The sequence below is a fragment of the Ammospiza caudacuta genome, chromosome 7, assembly GCF_027887145.1.
Source record: "Ammospiza caudacuta isolate bAmmCau1 chromosome 7, bAmmCau1.pri, whole genome shotgun sequence".
NCBI lineage: Eukaryota > Metazoa > Chordata > Aves > Passeriformes > Passerellidae > Ammospiza > Ammospiza caudacuta.
Genome location: NC_080599.1, coordinates 30,580,064 through 30,606,313, shown reverse-complemented (window position 1 = coordinate 30,606,313; position 26,250 = coordinate 30,580,064). Strand labels below are relative to the sequence as shown.

General features: G+C 36.1%; 1 protein-coding gene across 1 annotated transcript in view; it reads right to left on the bottom strand.

Annotated features, from left to right (window-relative positions):
• DPYD (dihydropyrimidine dehydrogenase) overlaps positions 1-26,250 on the bottom strand; it is a 327,901-nt gene that overhangs the window by 289,779 nt on the left and 11,872 nt on the right. The window contains exon 2 of the mRNA XM_058808550.1: positions 17,026-17,136. Coding sequence (XP_058664533.1) covers positions 17,026-17,136 — 111 coding nt within the window. The remainder of the gene's footprint in view (positions 1-17,025; positions 17,137-26,250) is intronic.

Genomic DNA, 26,250 nt, shown 5'->3' with positions numbered 1-26,250 from the left:
AGTATTAACTGTAGTATTACAGAAATACTACAGTTAAAGCAAGTATAAATTCTTAAATGAAAGCAGACAATTTTGGATTTTTTTAACTTTTCCCAGTTCAAAATATGACACATTTAATCCTCAAAGACAGGTAATCATATAGAAGCTAATTACTTGTTAAACATAGTTAACACTCTAGTTTGCAATTTTACTGGTGCTGTGAAAGATGTTCAGTGCAGAGATGGCATTCTGCTAACTTCCTTTTCATGCTGTTTCACGCAGAAATTTCAAGTGGCAAATTTATCACAGACTTCATGCTCACATAAGGGTATGGTATCTTGCTTGAATACAACCTGCTGCTGTCAGAGCAGATGCAGACACCACGTGTTTTGGCAATGGATAATACATCAGATAGTAGTGATACACGGAGGGTGAGAAAAAACATTCTGAAAGGACCAAGCATTCAGCACAAAAAATAGTAGACCAAGGAACTCAAAATAATAAAGAGCTACAAAAGATATGCAAGAAACTAGAGGCACAGCTGGAAATAATAATGGAGCAGAGAACACAGGTGATGCCACTAACTAGATAGGACAATTTATAATGCTCCTTTCTCCTGTGACTCAGCTTTAAAAGACAGGAAAAAAAACGTTCAGGGAGGAAAAAAAAAAAGGAAAACCTTTGCCTCCCACATTTCTCTTTCTCTTTGCAAAACAAATGTTAACTTAATCAGCAGATGAATGAGAAGACTTGGCAACAAACTACTGGTCTCCCTGCATTTGAAGGGACAGTTGCAAGACTGCTTCCCTTTATGGGACAGGGTTCTGTAGCAGGGAACAATACACATAATGAATATCAAAAGCTTAATCTAAATACTGTTTCTTTTTTAATATGTGGTTGTAGTCTTGCTTTTTCCTCTTGGAGAGCCTGGTATTCTCAACATGAATTTACAATTTAATTTTTTAAGAGCACTAAGTTTAAATAAAGAGACACAGACTCATCACAGAATTTCTAAATATACTATTTCTACTTGATAGTAAAAATATAACTAATGACTAAGAAAAAAAAATATCCCAAATGCTATACTTCCTTCCCCTCCTATTACTTTCACATACCTCAACCCTGCTTGCTCTTCCCCTGGGATTCTTTACTCTGCTTAGGTAAATATTCCCTTGACTCTTTGAGATTAAATAAAATGAGACTATGCAGGTAAAGACCAGACTCATATTGAGAATTAACATTTACAGAGCTCATAACCTGGGAAAAAAGGAAGAACCTTTAAAATGTAGGTAGAACTGCACTCCTACAGAACAGATTATGTTCCTGACCTTCAACAAAGACTATAAGGAAAAACATACCCAAATGTCCTTGCTCTTTTAGAACCCAAATGATCAAGAATTTAAGGAATTAACCCTACATATTTGAGAGTACTAACTTAGAGGATATCTCTTATTTTTCATGCATAGCTAAAGAATTATCAAATATGAAAAGTTTTTTAAAAATTAAATTTACAATTAAATGCTCAAACATCATCCTGTAACAGTATAGTCCTGCCTTATGTAGTGGAAAAAAAGCAAATTATATGTAACAAGCTTGCTTCCTCAGCCCAAGATGCCACCTCTCATCTCCTACATGGCACATTTTATTGTCCAACAGCAGTATTGTTCAGACAGGCCACAACAAAACATTTTCTTTCATTGTGCTGTTGCATCAATATTTTAAAAAAGTAAATAAAATATTTCCCAAACAGTTCTGCAGAAGCTAATCTGTTTCAGCTATTTCTCATGGTTTCACATAAGATTCTTGCCAAAAATAACTGGGTTTGGGAGGGGTAGAGTTAATTTTCTTCACAGCAGCTGCTCTGGGGCTGTGTTTTGGGTTTGTGCTGAAAACAGTGTTGATAACACAGGGATGTTTTAGCAATTGCTGAGCAGCACTTACTCGTCATCAAGACCCGAAGCAAGGAGACTGGAAGTGCACAAGGATTTGGGAGGGGACACAGCCAGGACAGGTGACCCCAGCTGACCACAGGCATATCCCAGACCATATGGAGTCTTGCTCAGCACATAAACCTGGGTGAAGAAGAGGGGAGGTCCAGCGTGGTTACTGTCTGCAATATGGTTTAGTGGGCACGGCAGTATGTAGCCAAGGTTGGAGTTGATCATCTTGGAGGTCTTTTCCAACTTTAATGATTCTGTGATGGTGTTTGTCTTCTCATTATGTGCAATGGAGCCTGGCTTTCCTGGAGGTGGCTGAACACCTGCCTGTCACAGGAAGTACTGAATCAATTCCTTGAATGGTTTGCATGTCCAGCTTTTGCTTTTTTGCTTTACCTACTAAACTGTCTATGTCTCAACCCAGAAGTTTTCTCACTTTTACCCTTCTGATTGAGTCCCACATCGCACTGGGGGGTCAGTAAGTGCCTGTGGTGCTTAGTTGCCATCTGGGGTTAAACCACAACAGAGAGGTCATACCAAGGTCCTTGTCTCCTAATCTTACAGATCACATCTTAGATCATGAATTTCTACTGCCAGTTATAGAAACACGTGCACCACCTCCTTCCACATACTACTTACTAAATTGTGTGCTCCTAATTCTCTCCAACAGCTAAAAGACTTCCATAAAATAGTATTCAATACGAGTTTATAGAAGAGAAATTACAGCCTATTTTTTTTTCTGAAGATATGTGATTTGTCAACTCCTTTATCTTCTCCTGGCATGTCTCTTGTCATCTACAGTTACTTCTGAATTAACATATGAGTTAACATATAGTTAAAAACATAAGAGCTGAGGTAACATTTTGTTGTATGTTTGCATTGGTGTCTATAGTTCACAAATGAACTTCATATATTATTATTTAATAATTATTTAATTATCTGTCTGGTAGAAGGAGTGGGAAAAATCCCATCCCCTGTCTGTTTGGCTTAGGAGAAGAAAACAGCAACATGTGAAATACTTCAGTGTTGTGACTGAAACAATTCCACAAAGAATATTATAAGATATCATCAGGTACCTGACCAGGTGAATTACCCAGAGAAGAGTATATACACTTATATTCCAGGTTATTGTGTTATCTAAAAGTAGCATCAGTATCACATTGCTACTTAAGTAGCAAAGAAATAAAGCAAAATATGAAATTGAGACTAAATTTCCTCAGAGGAATAATTTGAAATATTCAATTCACTTGAGAAGTGTCTATCCAAGTCGAAGTACTAGAAAAAAGGCTGCAGACATTGAAACACAACCCTTGTATCAAGACCTTGGTGCAGTTGTGTTACATGCTGGCATTGTGTTTCAGATTTTCCATTACTATCTTGGCTTATGAAAACCTGAAGAATAAAAATATTGTTAATCAAATAATTGAACAATAATAATAATGTTTTAAAATTTCAAGTTCATTTACAAAGTATGGAAACCATATGCAAAAACAACCAACAAAATGTTACCTCAGCTCTTATGTTTTTAAGTTTGTTAACTCAGAAGTAACTGTAGGTGACAGGAGACGTGCCAGGAGAAGATACATAAGTGGGTTGAGAAATCACGTATCTTTGGAAAAACAAACCAGGCTGTAATTTCTCTTCTATTTCTATTTTCTTTGAGATTCAAATGACATGTGCTGAGATGTCCAGAAAAGCCAAATATTTAAGCACATTTTATATTCATTGCCATCTAAAATAGCTAAATCTGCTATTCTGATTTAGAATTTTCTAAAATCTTCCTTCTGTTTTCAAAATACCATATAGAAAAAAAATTGTGCAAAAACTACAATAATTACATGCATCCCTTACTGTGCTGGGCAATGACAGGTATCTCAAACCTTGTTGCAAAAGATACAGCAAGACAGCGGCCTCAGTCTCTGTAATATACACAGAATTAGAAAAAAAAAATGGAAGTGCAAAATAAAAAAAGGAAAGCATGAATAAGAATGCAGAAAGATTCACAAAGTTGCTTAATAGTAAACACAACTACTTGTTTTTAAATATCATGCATCAAGCCAAGTTAGTCAAAACAAAAGCTTACACTCACTGCTAAGAAGGCAGAAAATTAAGTCTTGGTGGGGACGGTGTAGGAAACAACCAACCAAGTAGGACAGTGTAAACACTTAAAGTGTTTTTTCCCTCAAAAAATTCAGAAAATCAGAGGTATGAGGCTATTACAATGGTTGCAGATCCTATGAAGTTGTCACCATCTGTTGTGCCATCTATTTACAGACACACAGGCATAATCAAAAATTAGGGAAAACTGCTCAAATAAGTGCAATCTTCTTTGAAGATACCATGCATGTTTAACAAGCTTTAGAAAATTCCAAAAGAAATTTAATAAAATAAGTGGTATTGATTTATTTTCCCTAAAAATTACATGGAAAATAACTTGCCTATACACAGAAATGAACAGGGCTTATATGCAGCTACATCTTTCAGCAAGGCATTCAAAAGAGCATTAAGAGAATGCTGCTGTAATGCTGCTTGTTTATTCACATGTAGCTTGAGAACAGCATCCAGGATAAATATATTGCCTCAGGTCTCAGTTCCATTTACTGTGTTAGAGAGAAAAGCACTAAGTACTCAATACCTCACTATGGCACTATGCACTCTTCTGGTTCTGTATCTCATTTACTGTCTTCTTTGTAAGGTTTTTACTTCTTTGGAAGCTTTCATATCTCAGTCTGAATAGTTTTCTTCTTCCAAAACCTTCTGGCCTGTCTTCAGACAGCTCAGGCTACTGTATTCCTCTTCCTGTCAGTATCTTGAAAATTGCTATGTTCAAGATGAGGCGAACAATATGGACATGGCCCAAAGCACCAGCCAAGCACCTTCCCAGCAATTCCCAAGCAATCAAGGCCATACAGAGCCAGGATACACCAGAAGAGAACTGCAATGCAAGACTCCTAGATTTGAATTTGGCTTAGTACTGTTTGGAGGAGACTAATTCGAGTCCCACAAACAGTGTTCAAGACATTTGGGCCAGGTAGCACAGCTCCTGAGCTAATTAAATGGGTCTCTCACCGGGCTGGCTCTGGCACAGAATTTTCCTCACATTGCTATGCTAGTCAAGCCTATAAATGGCTCCAACTATTGCAGATGAAGGCCTTTTAGTTCCCTGAACACTGCACAGGACAGACCTGCCCCTGCTTATCGTGTTTAACGCGGAGAGTATGAACAACCCACTCCCTCTGTGCAACCATTGCTTGACCTAACACCCTTGGTATAATCACCCACATTTTTTCAATAAAATGCAATAACCTAGTTTTGAAAATGCTATTTCCAAACAGACAGATTGAATAATTTCTAAATAACACTGAAACTCTTACTTTAAATTATTTTTCCTCTCTGGGAAACATATTGGACTTATTAATCAGTCCCCAGCTCCTGAGTGTCACTGCTGCTATTGCATATGTGCAAACAGAGTAATAGGAATGAACAGGATGATGCAAATCAAAAAGAAGCAAAAATCATCATTCTTTTAACATCATTACCAAATTTCTCCCTTTTTTTCTTGAAGTCATTTTTATCTCTGATTTTTAATTCTTATTCCTATGCAGCAAGCTCCCTGTTCCCCTTGTGTATAAACTGTTTGAGCTTTCAATTTTTAATTTTTCTTCAATAGTGCCCTGTCTTTTCTATTCTCTTTTTTTCATAATTTCGTGGGTTTTTTCTCTCCTGCTCTTATTTCCTCATGCTTGTTTACTTTTTCGCTCCAGTCCTTACTAATTATTTCATGTCTCTTGGTCGTTTAATTATGTGTCATGGCTTTTCCTTTCTTACACTTTTATATTGCATTCCTTTATTCCACTCCTGCAGCTCTCTGATTTCTATGTGCTTGCTTAACTATTACCCAAATGGCTCCAAGCAGGACACACTCAAACTGAAGAATAAATAAATTAAAAGAAAAATACTATCTGTGGCCATGCGGTGTTGCCTAGCAACGCCCTGTACCTCTCCACAGCTTTTCTAGAGCCCTGGTGGCAACAGAGCTTTTCAGACTTATTGCTACAAATATATGCAAGATCCTTCTCACATTGTTTGGCCATTCACTGAAAAATAAATGCAGAGGAAAACAAATGAAAAAGAAAAACTCCAGAGAAAGCATCAGCAACAGCACAAGAAATGGCCACCTACTCTGATGCACACTGCCCTCTTGTCTCTAATGGACTCTGCAAAACACGTGCAACTTGTATGTTATTGCTGTTCACCAATACTACTATTGTTATAATCTTTGAGAAACAGAATGTAAACAAGATTTCTTATGCAATTAAAATGTGTTAAATTCAACCAACTCTTATGTAGTTACTGTAGAGGCGATAGTGGCTGAGATTCACTGGACTCTTCTGAAAGCTTTACACTAAAAAATAAAAGCTTGCAGATTGTATAGGGTAGGAAAAATGGTCCAAGCATGGTCAAAAATGAAGTGGAATTATAAGGAAAGTGAAGTTTGTCCCCAAAAATTATAGATTCAATACTAAAAGATTTTCAATATGTATTACTACTAATTACTTCAGATGTGACAGAAGTGAAAGTAAAGTAAATTCTCCCCCTAACACTTCTCTTCAAAAGTTAGATAGAAACGCTCATTAAGTCCACACTTCTCAAAGTATTGATGATTTAGCACAAGCTACACTGAGTTACAAAGATAATAAGCTAGCTTCACCAAAAGTCCTTTTTGTTTTGTTCCACAGCAGTGAAAGACTCCTTTCACCAACCACCTCTGAGAAAGAAAGTGGATAAAATGACACTTATGCAAGGGACTGAAACTTTAAGGATATTTGGAGTCTTAGAAGGGGAGTCAAAAACTAGAAATGCTAAAACAAAAGGTAGCTACATCATTTAGCTAAGGACAAACCTACAAAGAAGCCCCACAAAAGGATGAAAATGTTAACATTGTATTTCTGAAGGGCATAAAAAAAATCAGCATTCTTGCTTGGAAATTTTATATATAGCTAAATCAGTCGAAAGCAATTTCATGTCTGCATAGCACTTGCATCAGTAGCAAGGGAAAAGAAAGCAGATCAGAGAGCACGTACCTTAAAAATATATTTAACAGCATTAATCTACATCTATCAGCTACAACTTGTTACTTGGTAAAGACAGGCTGCAAATGATCCACACAAATAAACAAAGGACAGAAACTAACATTCAGGTACTCAATTAACCCCATTCCCCAAGTAATGTCTGTAAAAATAGAAGGCTGAAGTAAGGCACATAGAGTGGGCTAGAGAACACAGAAGAACCCATAGATCATACACTCCATAAAACAAACACAGGCATTGCGCAGTCAGGCACTTAATTTAAAATGCCTAAAAAAGGTTTCAAAACTTTATTTGGCTCCTGCACATACAACTCAGTTTTAACTACAGAGTCAGACACTATTTTACATAGAAGTGTTTCATGACTTAGAAAACAGAGAGGGCACACCTAATCATTACCCTTTCAACATTTGGGCTCAATGTGCAGCCTTGTTTACTGGCCACTAACCAGATCTTATTTGAAGGCAGACCCATTTTTCCCCATGAACATTTCAATGACACTCACTATGTATCTGATGTGATTCAAATGCAACTTATTCTACATAACCCCCACAGTCCAAAACATTAAAGCATACAGGAGACTAGAAGTGACAACTTGGACAACTACAATTAACCTCTTGCTTTCACATTCAGTCCATAATCAGATTTTCTTACCCAGTTCATGGAACCATCACCCTCTGATCAGCTGGTATTTCTAAATCCTCTTCTTGCTTAATTCCAGACATTAGGCTCCTAGTCATTCTCATCCTCAGCCCTTGGCTGTACAGCCTCCTAATTGCACTACTAAATTTATTCTTATCTTTTTTATTCTAAACTTCAGTGTCACACAGTCCTTTATGATGTTCTAGTTCCTTCTGTATTGACAGTGCCTGTCGATTTTCTCATAACATGCTCCTAATATTTATGTCAAGCTCATTAATGAAAATATTAAATGTTATGAATCTGAAGACTGATCCTTCAAAAAGCTCTTCTAAAAGCCCAGCAGATCTTTTTTAAGCACTTCTCACTCTCATTTCCCCTCTAGCCAGTTCCTTATCCATGCTACTATTCTAATCTAAGCAGATGACTGCTTAGATGACTTTGTTATTAATTCGCAAAAATAAAACCCCAAAACCCTGGTTTAGTGTGTCAAGATTTATCCCTAAGAATAAAGCCCAAATACCTCATCCTATCTTCCATTTTCCTTAATGCATTTAATTAATCTCTGCTTCAAAATTTTGTTTTCAAAGTTTTGCATGATGCCAATACAAGATCAACAGAGCAAGAATTGCCCGTCACTTCTCTGTCTTTTAGCACACACAAACTGCATTGCCTATTCTTTAATCAAGAACTTGCTCTACTATAATTTCACATGTCAATTTTTCTGTGATACTTTTATGGATACAGTACTGTTCCTTTGACTTCAAACACAAAACACTCCAAGTTTTCTTTCTGGCCTGTCTGGTGTAATTTCCACTTCTGCACTTTTCTGCCCATTTAGCCACCTCTTGCTTCATTCCCATTTTACTGAAAGTAGGACAACAATTTACAAAGACTTCAGACAACACCTAAGATCCTTAATCCTATCTTCACACTGACTTTGCTTGTTCTTTTATTTCTTTTAGTTTAAACAGCTTAAGAATCTTCTACTATTTGTTTTATATAGCTGAATAACCTTTTACTATTTGTTTTAATTTCTTTCACCCAGAGTGACTCAACTTGACTTTTGAAAGTTCTCATTTTTTCCTCTGTATTTCCTGCTTTGCCAATCAATCCCCTTTGTTTCAACTCCCTATGGCTAATCCTCATAGTCTTAACTTTTTGAAATTGTTTAACAGTTCAGTGTGAACTATTCTTTACAAATTTGGATTCAAATTCCAAATAAATTTTGTATATTTCAAATACTAATAATCTTCTCAAAATTAATGTCTTTAAATTGTTTACCTTATTCTATACAATTTATATTGAACTTAAAAAAAAAGATTGATGAAAATTATATTCTGTATTTATTCTATGACTTCATCCACTTGCTAAAGGGATAAAGTCCATTCAGATTCATACCAGAATGGATAAGATTGGCATGAGTTGAAACTGTTTTTAAAATTCTGTATTAGTGTTTCTGATTAAATGACTATTACTAACAAAGTTTGTCAGTTATCACGTCAAAGAATACTTGCATGCTACCATTATTAAGATCTGCGTTTTGCAGGTTGCATTTAAAAAGTCAAAGCATCTTACAATCAATGACTTACCTCTGTAATAGATTACAATCAATTCCAAGTGCAGAAAGTGGTGAGGGTAAAAGAATGAGGATGGTGAACTTCAGAAAATATAATTTCTGGTATGTCTCCTGAGAGTTACACTGATCAGTAAAGGAAAGCAGGAGAAAGGGCAAACCCTACAGAAATTCACACGGGGGAACTATTCCTAAGCAAAGCAAATAGAAAGGAAAAAAAAACATAACTCCACAAAACCACAAACAAAATAAAACAAACAGGAAACAAACAAAAAGAGAAATTCACACCAAAGAGTGTTCTTAGCACACCTTTATGATCATATCATGCCTCCCCCCAATGGCCTGGAAATCAAAATCATAAAAGCAGGGAAACTGACACATACCTAGAGAAGATAAATTTCTAAATATAAATGAACTGCATAAACACTGTGGGAATAAAACCAGAAAGTTATGCAAATTTAAGTTAAAAAGGAAGAGGAAAAAACTATAAAACGATAGTAAGAAAACTGTTCTACATACATGAGAAGCAAGAAGAAAATGAAGAGAAGTACAGATTATGTACAACAGAGCAAATAAGTGATGCAGAATCAACAGCCCTCCCTGCTCTCTTCATGGAGATAGCACAGTATAGCCATAACTACAACTAAAAATATATATTTTTAGCAAGAACATGAGATTGCAGGCTTGAGCATGGAAAAAAAAAGAATAATTTATTCTTTTTAATCAGACTGATTCAGCTCATGTATCACTGAGTCATCAAGGAACTAACTCAAGCAACGCATGGAGCACTATCAATTGCACCCACTAGAAGGTTTGTGGTTCCAAAAGAAGAGAAGAGACAGACATAATGCTACCCCTTACAGAGGGGGATTGGGAGGAGTGGAAAAAAGGCAAAAAAAAAAAAAAAAGAAAAAAGTGAAAACAGAAATCATTGCCCCAGGCAGAGAAAATGGAGTACATATATTAAAATTTACTTTACAATATAAAAAGCGCCAAGACAACCATGTAAAACTGGCCAAGAATACCTGGCAGAGTAGATGTGGCAAATCTGGAATAAACATTTTTCTCCCCCAATTATTCCATGCCACATTTTCCTAAGCCAACTAAAAATGTAGACTAAACAAATATCCAGTGAGTGTGCAACTAACTGAAAAACAACTAGGTTCTTTTCTATCACCAAAAAATAACCTGAATCAAGATGATTCACGATTGACCCAAGACCTCAGTGACTTGACTAATTGGAAAAAAATTAATGTACTAATGGTTTCTACTGTCATAATGTTTGGTGGAGTAAGGGCAACAGGGAACAAAGTAATACTAAACATATCAAAAGGCAAGAAGAGAATTTCAAAAATCAAAGCAAACTAACAGGTCAGAATTTGGGCCATAAATACAAGATAATCCAACACTCTCGCAGAAGGAACAGCACATGTCTGATGGCCTTCACTGTGAGGGAAGTCGAGTACAGGAAAGAGCAACCTTGGTTTCAAGCACAGGCAAGAGTTTACAAAAGAAAAAAAGAAAAAGAAAAAAAAAAAAGGGAATCTAATACTAAGCAGAAGTTGAAAGTTGACAGTGAAGATGGTTTCTGATCCTATCCCTACTCTGATTTGCTCAGCTTTAATGAAGGGGAATGAACTGGACTTACCTAAAATTCAGCACTTTAGGCAGATAAGCATTCATTTTTGCCACATAATGAAGTGCAATGCTAAACAATTTGCAACTCTGAAACACTTCCATTTTGAATTGGTTAAGATCAGATATATACCTGGAACTAAATGCTGCTCACTAAAAGGTGAATGCTTCTCTATAGAAGAGGAATCATCCAACATCAAGTAAGATGAGCACCAAACCTGAAGAACTCTGAGCAGCAGCAGCAGTTAAAAGGCTGGAGGTGCTTTCACACAGCACTCCAGAAGAGCCACAGGGTGAGAAGGAACCTTTTGCACAGTACTAAGAAAGCATTTGGCACAACTTGCCATCACCCAGTATTTGCAATTTAATACACAGAAAATGTGCATAAAACCACTAATTTGTTGCATCGAGGCAAGTTAGGAGCTATTGAGATATTCTAATGAAAACACCTCAAGATACTGAAATGCATATAAAACATAAGATTCAAGGAAATTCATAATATGCATTTCTTAGACCCACTATACATGATATCATATACAAACATGTAAACCACTTTATTCCAGTGAAAGGGTTATAAATGCCAGCATATGCTATCGATAAGTGAAAATGCAGAGTAATTAGTTAATCTAAAAAATGCATGAGTAGGAATTTGACTGCTAAATGATTAAACTGGTACATTTTAAAATGCGTATTAATATTTAATTATTGACACTATGAGAAAAGAGAAAATCTCTTGATGTTACTTCTCAGCTCTTTCTGATACTCAGCAACACATGTATTATTCATATGAATAGTTTGTGCATATACAGTCAATCACTAGTTAAATAAAAGAATCATTCTCAAATTCCCTAATCACCTCAATAGATCCTAACACAATATTTTCCACATTTGGGAATCAGAGCATTTTATTTAAGAAATCAGTCTGGCCATGATGAATACAGCGCAGCTCGAGCAGACATCAGTTCAAAGAATCAGATGTCAAAGTGCTCCCTCTAATGTCCCTTAATCATCACACCAATTAGTGGTTGAATAGTGATGTGATTAAAGAGACTGCTGCTATCCTATACCTATTCAGACTAGTAGAATTCTACATATGTTCTACCAATTAATGTTTGAATAGAGCAGCGATTAGAGAGACATCTGCCATTGTATACCCATTCAGAAAAGAGCTAAACTTGCATATTCATATGCAATGAAGACAAAAATAAATATTTGCAAAGGTAAACTATACATTTAGATTATAAATATAATTGAGTTGATTTCCTTTAATGAATGTTCTCTATTTTACAATATTTGGGATTATTTTTTATTTATAAATATAGAATCTTTCATCAATACATGTCTAGAAACGGACAAATTATTCCCTGAAAAAGCATTTATTCACTAAGGTTCCTGATTTCAGGCCTTTGGTGTACTGGGTTTTATATCTACTTGTTTGCAATTTGCACTTTTTCTGCTTCAATCCATCAGTTATTTGTGAAATTCTAACTTGATTATTCTGTATGCATGATACATTATTAGGCACAAAAATCATGTGAACTTTTTCCACCTCACTGGAAGGCAATACTTAGATTAACACATTATAGCTGAGAAAGATCATCTTGTTTACAGATTATAGCTGAGAAAGATCATCTTGTTTACAGAATTTTCTATGCAAGCCTGGACATTGTGCATCAGGAGGTACTTACATACCTTTTTATAATGAATGTCTTTATACAGATATATATATATAGAAGTGACAGCCACAGAATACTATCAAAGTGAAAAGCAATTAGAAGTTTTAGCAAGCTCTTATTACTACTGTTTTAAGGGAGTACCCTTGTCCCCTGAACTTAAAGAGCATCATGAGCTGGTATATCTTGCAATAAATTGCAAATCTCCATCATTAGCACAAAATGATCTGGTAGTTGCAACTTAATGTTGCACAGAAAAAGACAAGGTGAAGAATTTGGTTTTCTCTAATGGCTGGAAAGAATTAGAGTACAATTAAAGTCTCTTTCCCAAAGTGAGCCCTTGCCAAAACACACCCCCCCAAAAAAAAAAAACCAAGAAAACAAAACAAACAAACAAAAAACAAACAAACAAACAAAAAAAAAAAAAAAAAAAAAAAAAAAAAAAACAGAACCTAAAAGAGGTGAGCAGGTGAGCATAACAATTATTTTGTCATGGAACAGAGGCTCTTTTTGCACAATTCTGATCAGGCTTAGCACATGTAAGGACAAAGAACAATGCTAATACTGCCAGAAAATCAATACTGTTACAGGCTATGGCAATTAGCTACAAACCAATTTAAACCCCATTTCCTTTTCACCTTCTTGTCGTGTTGAAATACTACCAGCATTTCCATCTGGAGCAAATGTTACAATTATTTCTGAATGCAGAAACTGAAGCAAGTCTGAATACATAGGTGGATCTATGTCAACTTCTCACCTGTCCTTAGTAGGTATCCACAAGATTTCATTACCAAAAAAGAAGGCTAGAATATCCCACTGAGTTCTACAGTGACAAGTCAATTTCTAAAACTTGTGGAGGTGAATTTCATTTAAATTACAAAACTGTACATGTACTAGGTAGAACAAAACTTGTCCCATAATACTTAGAAACCCTATTCATAAAGCAAGGAAATCAGTGTGCTGGGTGCAATGCAAATGCACACAATGTGTGCCTCTGTAGCTGGTGACCTAAATGTAGGTAAGCACAAAATACACACAGAAATGCAATTATGAAGAGTTAGAAACCACAGAAAAAAAATATTTATTCGAAGTCTAAACAGCCCTGAACTACTTAGGAAGGACCTGAAATCAAAGCAAATCCTCACAGTTTCACAGCTGATCCCTTTGCTTTTGTTCTATGTGTAAACTGATGATCTAATATGATCTAAATTTGCACTATTTAATGCTTACTATTAGAACAGCTATTTCAAAGCTCTTCTACTTTTAATTTTTTCTGGACAACAGAAATCTTTGTTCCCCCAAAAACTAGAGGCATGTGTTTATACGCCTTTTCAGCATGACTCATAAGAAATAAGAATGTTAATGCTTAGGTCTAACACTGTTACTGAGGGTGACACAGCAATAAAGAGTTTTCCTACTCTGCTACGTATCTCTGAGTGAAAATTTCTGAAGGAAAGCTGACTAATCTTGCACCTAAAACTATAAATAATTTGTACAGCAACACTTGATTGCTAACAGAGTAAATAAACAATAGCACTCATTGAAAGCATAATTGAACCTTCCTTTAGAAGGATACTTTTACAATGCTGAGGAAAGATATTGACACTCCGTTTCCACTTCAGAACTCATTAAATGGGCAACTCAAAGTGTCTCAGAGCAGGCTAGGAGTTAAAATTTCACTTGTGTAATTATTCTGAAGAAATATGTAAGTCTGCCATCTGGAAGTCTATTAGACATTACAAAGTCACTGTGTGCATGCCTCAGCAGATGCAGCTTTTGTTCAGAGTTTTGAGGGTTGTTAATTTAATTAGTTTTGTATTTTCATACTCCCACCTTCCTTTCAACAGTAGTTCTGCAAAGGCAGCATCAGAACAGCTTTAAAAGAGTCCAAAGGTAAAAGCCAAATTCAGATTTTAAGGAAATGGAAACAAATAAAGTTCATATGGACTTCAAATGGAGATTGATCTATTCATTAACAGGCCTAAACATTATTGCCAGTGGCTCTTTAGACCAAAACAGAAAACTGTGTTCAGTGGATCCTTTCCTACATTAGCTTTCCTAATTTAGGAAGGCAATAGGATTCAACCATTCTATTTTATTTTTTTATTAAAACCACTCAACAACAACAATCTGGAGAATGCAAAAGGTCTCTTATTTTTTACTGATATCTTTTATGTAATGGGAGACCAGACAAATATTTTATTTTTTCATTTTTTAGGGCTTTTTCTGCTATAGTAAGGTAATAGTAAGCTATGTAGTAAATCTTACACAGTAAGAGTAAGCTACATATCTCTGAGCAAAAAAAAGTTTGTCAGTGTTAAAAACTAGGATCATTACCCACCTAGAAATAAGGACTAGCCCTTTACAGTTCCTTCTAGCACTTGACATTTCTTATAATAGCTTGCAAACCAAATAATGTGATGTTTCTACCAAATAATACGTAATAATGCAGTATTGAAACTATCTGCTATGAAAGTAGTTATATCTGCCCATATACACATTTGTTTCTTTCTAACTTTTAATCCTGTAAACTGCACTCCATGAGCAGATTCCTGTCAGGACAGGGTGCTAATAACTGCACAGATCTCCAAGCAGTACTGCAGAACTATAAAACCAAGTTGTTTATCAGACTGCAAGCCTATGCCAAAACATCATCCTGCATATTTGACAATGCTCAGAATTTCTCTCAACTGAAAATCCAGACAAGGCACAAAAGCTGGCAATGACCCCAAACCCATGGTGTTTGCACAACCCAGGAAGCTCAGACCTTGGGAGTCCAGAAATACTTGAGACACCATGAGGTACACACATACAGATAACAGCAGGAACACAGGAAGAGAGACAAATTTCTAGACAACCATTCACTTTCAAAATCAACAGCAAATATCCAACACTTTATGAGAAAACTGAATCCAAAAACCAAGCAAGGCTGACATGGAGAACAGCTCAGGGATAACAAAGAGCGACTTAAAAGCCTAGAAGCTTTAGGATATGTGTATTAACACACCCATTAGTACAATATTTCTGTGACTGTTACAGTTTAACTAACCTGAATAATTTACATTGGAACAGCTAATTAGGCTACTACACAGATACCCAGCTGCCCCTGCTGCATGGATACCTGAGCTTCCTAACAGTTTCTGAAAGCAGAGGAGTTTAGAGCCCAGTATTGATTTCAGGTCACCTGCAAACAAGACTGTAAACTGCAGCTGCCCAGGAGCCACTTGCTAAGCAGCACAACATCGTCTGCAGCAGGAACAGCTGTGGGCAATATCTGCATCAGACATCTCAAAATAATCATCCAAGTCCACAAACAGAAGGTTTTTGTGTACATAAGTTTCTAGTTCACACAACATTTTCTAAGGCAATAAATACAAGAAAATAGGAATAATAGCTACAGCAAAAAAGAGATTCTTATAATCAATACTTTAAAACAGGAAACTGTACTAAGAGAATTGCTGAAATGCTAAGGATGTCCTATCCAGCAAATACTTCTTGTTAATACTGGATTTCGTGATTTTAAGAAACTGAGGAACAAAAATACCAATCTTGGTATTTTTGATTGGGTTTGTGTTTTGTTGGGTTTTGGATGACATATTTTTAATTACAAACATAATCAATTTCCTGCCTGTATTTTCCTTTTTAGTGGGAGGTGTTTTGACAGCTCTGTGAAAAGACACCACTATCCTTATACTCATAAGGAATCTAGTACTCTCCCTAAAAGGTTTCTGAATTTTGAGGATTATGTAAGACAACCTGTAGGAAGACAGTAAAAACAGTACAAAACTTCTAATCAGATAATGGATCAAAGAGACATAAAAATTCTGATAGGATTAGTCAAATATCACGCTGAGACTAGGAATTCAAATACCTAGAGAGAAAATGATGATATGTAATGGCAGAAATACAGAAGAGCATAGACAATTTACAGCAAGAAAAGTATTTTTTCCAAAATCAACTATTTCCTGAAAATTACAATGCACAAAATTTAAATTCCTGGGTCATGTTTTAATCTAATATTTATGTATTTATATAAAATAGGTACATATGACAGGCTCCCCTACTTCTGTAGCAAAATAAAATTAGCTTTAGAAGTCTCAGAAAGGATGGTGAAGTGCTGCTCAGCCCAGTGTGATTCTTGGAAAGCAGAAAGAGAAGGAGGAAGTGGCAGAAGAAGCTACTCAGGGAAATCAAGGGGCTCAGCATGGCTCAGGATGTGATACTTGAGAGGGATCAGACTCCATAACAAAAGGCACAAAAGTTGTATCAACCACTTACTAAAATCACCAAAAATGAAAAAAGTATGGACTGCAAATAGGTTCTGCAAAGAACAGAGCTCATCGCCAAGTAACTCTGTATCTACAGGAACAAACTAGAAGCCAAATGTGGCTACTGAATAACACTAATTTATTTCTCCCACAGCTGTGATTTCAGCCTCAATAATTGTTCCAGATGCAATGATAAACATGTTCCAGATGCAATGATAAACGTGCACTTACTGAACAGTTTTTGTCAGAATTCCTTTTCCATTGCTTCTTGACTAATTTCTTTGCTGCAGTTGAGTGAAGAGTTGCATGTGTTTGTTTTCGGGGATTTAAAGCCAGAATGTTCTGTGGAAAAAGAACAAAAGACATTAAAATATAGATTCAAATTTCCATAAAGGTTCAAAGCCTCTTTACACACTTATTTACAGTGCTCTGTAAAACCAAATGCAATTATTCCACATCATAGCCCAACTCCGTACTAATTGGTTTAGATTGCATTGTCCACGCCACTTAGATGATGAATATTTAAAGACATTTCCAGGATTACTAGAAAACAGAATTATATTCAGTAGCTTTAATAACGGTTTCCATTCCTAGATATTTTTTATGTACAGCATATAGAAACACATAATTCTGGTTCATTGTATCATTCCAAGTAACATTTGTAAAGCAAAACAAGCAAAAATATTTTAAAATATCTGGGTTATTTCTGAATGTTTCATCATTTCAGTATAAACTCCAATTTCCACATCAAAACAATCTCCTTCTAAGCCTAGTGAGCCGACGAGTTAACTCATTCATCTTCAAATGCTTTTATTTGCAAGGACACAAACACATCTCAGGAATGTAGCCATACTTTTAAGTCATAGTGGTGGTCTGACAACACAGGCAGAATAAAGTTTGCAATGTCTTGCACTATCCTAATGTAACTCGACAAATTAAATCAAATTTTTGGAACCAAAACTCTTTTACAAATCAGGCAAGTAACAGATTTCTATAGCAAAAGTGACCTCGTTAATTTCAAGGGATGAGTGTGAAAGGCATCCAAGAGACAGATCCAGGCTCAGGTCTGTGATGGAGAACAAAAACAGGCACATTGTTGCTTGTAACTTCTGGAATTAGTTTGCAAGTTTACCTATAAAAAAGCCTTGGCCTTAGAACTACATGTCTCCACTATAGTGAGCAGAGTGTGTTTATTCTGTTACTATATGTCAAAGATGTGCGAGACTGACTTACAGAAACATGATGAGTGTGATGGAGTTATGAATATTATATTGTGACTCTTCCTAATTTTAAAAATCTGCTTCAGAGGGTGATAATGATGAAACAGTCATCTCTTGTATTAAGATTTTATTGCACTGATTTTGGGGACCTCTTATTTTAAACACGAAGGAGTCACTTTCTATTCAACTACTTAATGCCTTACTCTGAAGGTAATGATTGGTAATCCAATTTTCCCTCAAAGCAGAAACCTCACCTCTGCAAACAACATAGCCCAACACAGTCTGAAGCACAGAGACAAAAAGTGAGGTACAACATTCAAAAACCATACAGACTATTTAGCAGCCTACATGCTGCTGACTTTCAGTAAGAGTTACAGGTTGTTATTGGATGTGCCCCTGTAATTCCAGCAGAAAAGACTCTGTTCCAGTTCAGGGTGCTCCCCAGGTGAGCACCCTCAGGCAAGATGTGGCAACCAAATGCATTCAGTGGTTATTTATGCCAATTTATTTTGCCCTTAATTAAAACAGAGCAGGGACATTCACATAAGGGATATCTCAGTGGATAGTTGATTTTCTCAGGATGATCAAACTCAACTGTCAGACCATTATCTGACTGTTGAGTGCCCAAATTACCCAAGCTGGGCAGTAGGTTCTGCATCACATAAAAACTTCAGCAAAATGTTGCCTACTCTTTTTTGTAATTGCTTAATGCTTGGCCATGAATATTATTTTAGCAAACTGAAATGAATTGCAAATTTCTAGCAATAAACTGTAACAGATGTACTCCACTGGGTACAGCACCAGTTGGTTTAAAACATAGAACAAATGGTGGGGCAAGCCAAGGACGGAAGAATCCCCATATGTTTGCTCCTGTTGGAATTCTGCAGCAAGAGCATGGCTCCAAGAGCAACAGTTGCAGAAATCCAAAAGGACTACGTAGCACAGCATGTCTCAGAATTAAATCTGAAATAAAACTGGCACAGAAATTACTAAATCACATATACAATATAAAAATTGCTTGTATTTCCACTACCTAAATAATATACTACCTGCTTAAATCTTGGATTGCTGACCAAAGTGGCTGCTCTAGCTAGAGATCCCTGGTGTTTAAGAACAACTTTGAAGTTAACTGCTTAAATGGGAAAATAATATAAATGCTCTTGGGTCAGTTGAACGGTCAGAAGTGAAATTAGTGAGGGTGTTTTCTTCCTATTCATTTCAGTTCCCTGGTTGACTTTTCACAGCTTATGGCTAGTCAGACATGTAGTAAATTTAACAAATAAAGTCAGATGGGTCAGTCAGTCAGTAAGTGCAAAATTACTGAGAAGAAAGTTCTACAATATGTATTGCAAATAACAACGAATACACGCAACTAAACAAAAACAAACCACTTGGATATGCAAGAAAGGAAACCTGAGACCTCCAGTCTCTCAAACACCCTTGGTCATCCAAGCAGGGGAAGAGTTCCTTGGTGAAGAGAATTATTTAGGCACCTGCAATCTTGTCTGAATCCCATGCTTATTCTGCCACATAAATTCTCATTCTTGACAGATGAGCTGTTGTTTGATCTCTCCAGATGTTGAAAGGCCAAGACTCAAGCTCCCCCATAGAGGATGCAGGTGCATAATGCATCCCTTTTCAAAGTACTATGAACTCTAGATTTCACATTAGGATGCTATTCGTACAGCAATGCAGAAACTATGAATTTTATCTTTACAGTTTTACATAACTGGCTCCATTTATTTCATTCATAGTAGATATAAATCCATAATCATTAATGGCTGCAAATCAGAATATAAGGATACTTTACTTCAGTAGAAATCCACTGTGGTACTCTGTTGATGAAGAAAGAGATGAGGCTATGGCTAAGGACACAGAAGTGAACTGAGCCCATGTTGAGTTTGTGACTCTTGGTGCATAAGCACAACAAACACAGTCGAGTTAAAGCTGCAGCTCTGCACAGCACTGATGATTATGGGCACCACCAAAGTATTATATTTTTCTTTACTATTTCCATAGATTAATTTAAAGACTTCACTTCCATAAAAAAGCCAAGGAGCCTATCTCTGTGGAATGGAACTCAAATATATTCTGCAGATGACTTGCTCAAATATCATTATGTTAAGGAATTCCTTTAATAATTACCCATGACAATTACTTCTTTCAAGTCTTTTAAAAGACAACAATTACTAAAAGCAACAAAATATAGAAGAATTATTCAATTTCAGAACACACCCCCTTCTAGAAAGGAATATATTTGTTATGTCTAATAGATATCAATTTAGGTTGCAAGTATCCTAAAATGCAATAAACTACTAATATGTAATGCACATTGAAAATGACTAGCATGCATAAGTCATAGCTACAGTTTTTAAATTTTGAGAATTTATTGATAGATGGTTATGTTGATCTGTGCCTATTGCAACATAGCTTCTGAGATTAAACTTACCATAAGCCATTCATTAGATGTTTATTGCTTAGCTTCTACTTTAAATGGCATGATTAAGAACTCTACACAAAAAATACTAGCTCTAATTTTCACTATCATCTATTAATGAAAAGGCTGTAAAAGTTTTAAAACAGCGTGTTATATCACAGTGAGTAATTTATCAGGAATTTGAATTATTATTACTCCAAGTGAGTGATTTCAAAGCAGTCATCCAGGATAGAATACACTCTCCAGTTAGGAGTCCTGTCTCTGATACAGCACTTTCAGGTAAATCAAGACAGGCTTGGCACATGCTCTGCAGTGATGCAACATAAATTTCTAAACATATTTCATTTTGCTTTTAATTTCATTAAAAGCACTTTTTATTCTCATCTCATAAAGCCACTCTTTTCCTGATATCAAAAGAAGCTATTTCAATTAAATGTGACTCTTAATTAAGTGCATACTCTGCTAAATAAAATATAAAGTTATGGAAGCACTTTGCTCATTGGGAACGCTCCAAAGCCAGTAGGGACTGGGGGGCATGCAGCAGAGAGGGGATGTTAAGAAAAAAAGGATTTAGAACACAGGTGGGACTGCAGTAACTTTAAGACAGTCATCAAAAAGCCCTATGAGTCTAGCAGCACGTTTGTAAATTATGTGACACTAATTCAAATTTTGAAAGCTTTTCTTTAAAGCACTGTAGTGTGAAACCTTTGGCTTTATATTTTTCTCCCCAAAAGTAACCACTTTAGCAAGGTGTCCTGCTTATGTGGACTCTATCTCTGATTCAAAACAATAAACTTGGAAAAATTCAATGGTTGAAGCTCACTCTTCTTCTAGAGAGCCTCCTACTGAAACCAATGAGTTGCACCAGGAGTAGTTAGTGCTTGGTAATCCTCATATTCATTACTGCTCATTCAAAGCCAGAATAAGGAACAAAAAACCTATCTTCAGGCTCTGTCACAGGTTGTGATATTAAAACTCCGTAAAATTCTTAAAAAGACTAAGTCAATATTTGCTTGTTTCAAGGATTCTGTGGACTTCCTGGAGCTCATTGAGAAAGTTTCCTATGAACAGCCCCAAAACACCTCCTGAAGTTCACCACAGATCAATAGGTGTACTGTCACAGTGAAGATGTGGAAAATGCAACAGTTCACATGCAGACTGTGATTGGGCATAAAACAAGGTCCCATGTGTCAAGTCTCCTTGTTTTAGCACACAGCTCATTTCCCTAGCCCAGCCCCTGCAATACACAGGCTACATCCTGATTTAATCCTGTTGCTTCACAGAGCCCCCTCAGCCGAACACTTTTATATACATCAATTAAAATTCGGGAGTAAGCCAGGCATGCTAGGGAATGCATGTGGAGAGCAATTTAACCCACCCTATTCCATTAATCTACCCAATTTCCTTAAAAAGAGTTGTAATCTCCCTCACAGCAAGTAACATTAAATGTATTGCAAGATACATATGCTCACCAAGTGAACATAATGAGAACATATTTATTTTTTCTAAGAGTAATGAGTATACTAAACAATTAATTTCAAAGCTATGCAAGTGTTACTTCACTGACAGAAACAAATACCTGGGGCTTTTACATTAATATTTTCTAGTATATCTGAATATTAAACTAATGGTATAATTGCTCTTCAATCAAAGGCTAAAGAACTCAAATGTATTTGTTTTCATGAGATTAGATGAACCACAATAAGGAACTTTGTTGAAAAATCACATGAGTGTAGAAGAAGACCAAGGCATGAACTTAAACCCAGCTGGAAAAAGATTCAACTTTTAATCACAAGACAAATTTCTTCTTTGAGCCACACAAGCTCATAGTTTCAAAATGGATCAGGAACTAAGGCTGATGGATGACCTAGTGATAATCATACACTACCTGTGTGCTGCCATATGCCTTTAAAACAGCATTTCAGTGCTATACCTTCAGCTTCACATTTCCCCATAAGACAAACTGCTGATAGCAGAACAAACACTTTTCTGGTTTCTCGCACCCCTTGCATAGCCTCTAAAACTTAGAGAATGACAATTTACCCTGTGACACCCTCATAGCATACCAGTATCCTAGAGGAGTAGTCCTAGATCCATCACTAGATACTTAGATATTGGGATTTTCAATTTCATCACTACAGAATTTCTTGGTCCTCAGATTTTCCCACAATATATAAATACTACATCTTAACAAAATGAGCAGTTTTCTAAATCACTCCCACAAAAGTCGGGAAACTCTTAGTCATGAATACATCTATGTTAACAAAAGTGTGTTATACTTCATGCACTTTCTGTTACATAACAAAGTTAATGCATTACACATGAACAAAGCAGCAAAATTACACAACTAAGTAGGGTTTACACAATCGTGCTGTTAACTTTAACTGTCGGATTTAGCGCTTGATTTCTCTAACTCAGCAATGCATTTGTGCTAGGTATTCCTGTAAATTCTAAAAGGTTTATTAAAATGAAACCCAAAAATTGTTACTTGTTTCCCATAGATACCAACTACTCTCCTCTATGGGAAGGGCTCTGGGTGGTAAATTATGCTCTTGGAAACTCTGCATGCTACCTCCTTGACACAACTAATCTCGGCAGAAACGCATTGACCTCACAGGGAATACCAAAGCAAATACTCACCCTCCAGGCTTTACTGAAGTATGCAAGTAGTACCAGTATCAGTGAATTATTCATGCATTTAACACAAGCATATATATATATCAAAACCACACAGCCTAAAGCAGGCTTAAACTTCACCACAACACAGGATCACAGGATCAGTTCTGAGGCTCCTCCAGGGACACTACTAGTTGTGTAACATGATCATCATTATAGTTTTTGCACTATAAAAAATACATCCAAAAATATTAGCCTTTACATACAAAATTCAGAGAAGACATAGCTGAGCACAGCTCTTGTCAATGTACTTAGCATTGAATTCACTATATGTATTCATTTGGCTGAATAAAACATTATTTAATTTACAGCCTTTAAAATGCAAGTTTTAAAATTTTGTACAGCTATCCCTCTACACACAGTTAATATTTTAGTAATTTTTCTCCCTAAATGGACATCAACTTTAATCATCCAACTAATTGGCAAAGTGCAAAAAAAACCAGAGCAACCAATGTCACAGCCTTGATTCTTAGCTTCATGATTGCTGTTACTTTAGAAGTAAGCATGTACATGGTCTCCAGTCTGCCATACCCACTACACTCAAAGTCACCTTTTTTCATCTTCCTAACAAAAACATCTTTCTCCTTTACAAATCAGAACTTAAAGCTTCAGAAAAATATTAGGCTTGCATCACAGGTATATCAGAACTTTTCTGTTTCCTCAGTGTAATATTGATCTATGTCTCAAATGCTTGCACATTAAATTGCACTCTTACATGAGGAATAAAGATGTTATTTTGGTAAGAGCTCACTCACATAGTCATTTATTGAAAGGATCACAGCAAAAAGAATCGCTATCATACACATACATTTACATCTCATTTCTATTTTTCAACAAGACAAACAGATCAGAAGACAAAGCAAGCTCAGTTGCCTTTGAAAATAAACTTTTTCAGAACCAAAAAAAGGCTATTGCATCCCCATAACTGAACCTCTGAATTGGACCCTCAATTGTGAGTGTTCGCTTAAGCAAAACCCAAACCTGCATTAGAGACACGTCTGTTAATGACAAGCGAACGCTCTACTAACTTTTGATCAGAGGAGAGAAATTAGCAAAGTTAATACTGCTTAAGTTTAATCATTGGCAAAATCAGCGGAACTAATTTTAGCTGAGCAAAGCAATGTTCTGAAAACTTCGTTAAAAGGTGATTTTCAAAATCTAATAAATGAACTTGAAACACAAGGATGAGACTAACAATATACATCCAAAAGATCTAGTACATTCAGTGCTTGAAACAAATGTGAACATTTGTATTTGTTCCAAGAACATGCCAACTATCTATCAGTACCGACTTTCTAAATCTGTTGCAACATGAAGAAGTAACAAGTAAACCTACCTTTTTGCAACTACTGTGCAAAATTCTTACAAAAATTTCAATAGTAACTGTTTAATACAGTGGTAAAATGCAAAATTGACAATGGGACTACAGACTTTCTATTAATTTTGTGCATACACCAGAGCATCCTGATCAAAAAGGAAAAAAAGAATTAGCATGTAGAGACAAAATGGAAATGTGAATGATTTGTTAAATGCATCCCATAAGCAGTAAGTATATGGGAAGTCATATTATAAAATATTACTAAATGTCTGATAATTGAAAAAGAAACCGAAACTACACCATATTTTCAAGCAACAAAACTTGACAGCCCATGTAGGAAAGGCAAAAGCAAACTGTTGCCAGTTTCTCCTTTTTGTTTGAAAATGTCATTGTCTTCTTTTGCAGAAGCACAGAGTGATGCTGACACCTCCAAGCAAAGAAACATGACAGTCTGTAAGTATACAGGGACTCACATGCTATAGATGAGACTGGAACATATATCAGTAATAGGAAATATAGAAAATTCCTTGGAGTTCTTTACTCTTACAATTTTGATTTTCAAATCTTGTTGACATTAAATACTGATGAATGTGTGGGGCAGAAGCAGAGGTGATACTCTTAAAATAAAATAATGAGATAAGGCTGCCCAATCTAGAAACATGCCAGCAAACATTTGGGTTCTGATTTATTATACTTTGTCTCATGCTTATAGAGAAACTTACTTTTAAATACTTATTAAAAAGCATTGTATGTAGGAGCATTATTTTCTAATTCTTTCATTTACTAAGCAAAATTACACCTCTGCTGTGAGACCTCTGAACAGGGAAGAACTACTTTTATCATTTGTAAGGTTTTCTAAAATTACAGCAAAATATTTCTCCTATAAACATACTGTAATGATTCTAAGGCTGTGGATTTCAAACTGCATCAAAATCTAAGTATTGGACTTTTGAAAAAATAAAATTCCCATCTTGCTGGCTTGCTTTTCTGGGTTTAAACTGAATCCTAACACCCTCACATTATAGAATTTCTTCCTAACATCTCATCTAAACCCACTCTTTCAGTTTAAAGCCAATCCACCTTGGCATACCACAACATGTCCTGTAAAAAAAAAATAATCCCTCTCCAGCTTTCTTGTAGGCCCTCTTCAGGTACCAGAAGGCTGCTCTAAGGTGTCTCCTGAGCCTTCTCTTCTGAAAACCCCAAATCTCTCAGCCTGTCTTCAGAGGAGAGGTAATCCAGCCCTCTGACCATTTTTCCAGCTCCCCTCTGGACTCACTCTAAAAAGTCCACATCTTCTTTATGCTGGGGACCTCAGAGCTGGGTGCAGTACTCTAGGTGGAGGTCTTACAAGGGCAGAGTAGAGTGGAAGAATCACCTCCGTTGACCTGCTGGCCACACTTCTTTTCATGCAGCTCAGGATATAGTTGAGCCATGTTGCCAAGTCATGTTGAGCTCTTTTCACTCGACTTCAGGTCAGCTCTTCTTTTAGCTATTGTTTGCTCCCTTTTCCTAAGTCAGGGCCTACATTCACAAACATGGAAGCTTTGTAAGTAAAGGCAGGTGACTAACTCCAGACTGGAAGCTGCACACCCAATTAAGCTTCTTCTTACAGCACCTGAGGAGGGGATTCACAGCTGCCAGTACACCAAGCAGGACTCCTTAGATGAGTCTGACAAAACACCAAAGAGACAGGAGGTACACAACCACAAGTTGTTCTCTCTTACCCTCCTGGACTTATACACCAGCATCTAGGATGATGGATCTCAGCCTGAAACTCTACCTAAGTTTAAATACTTACCTGT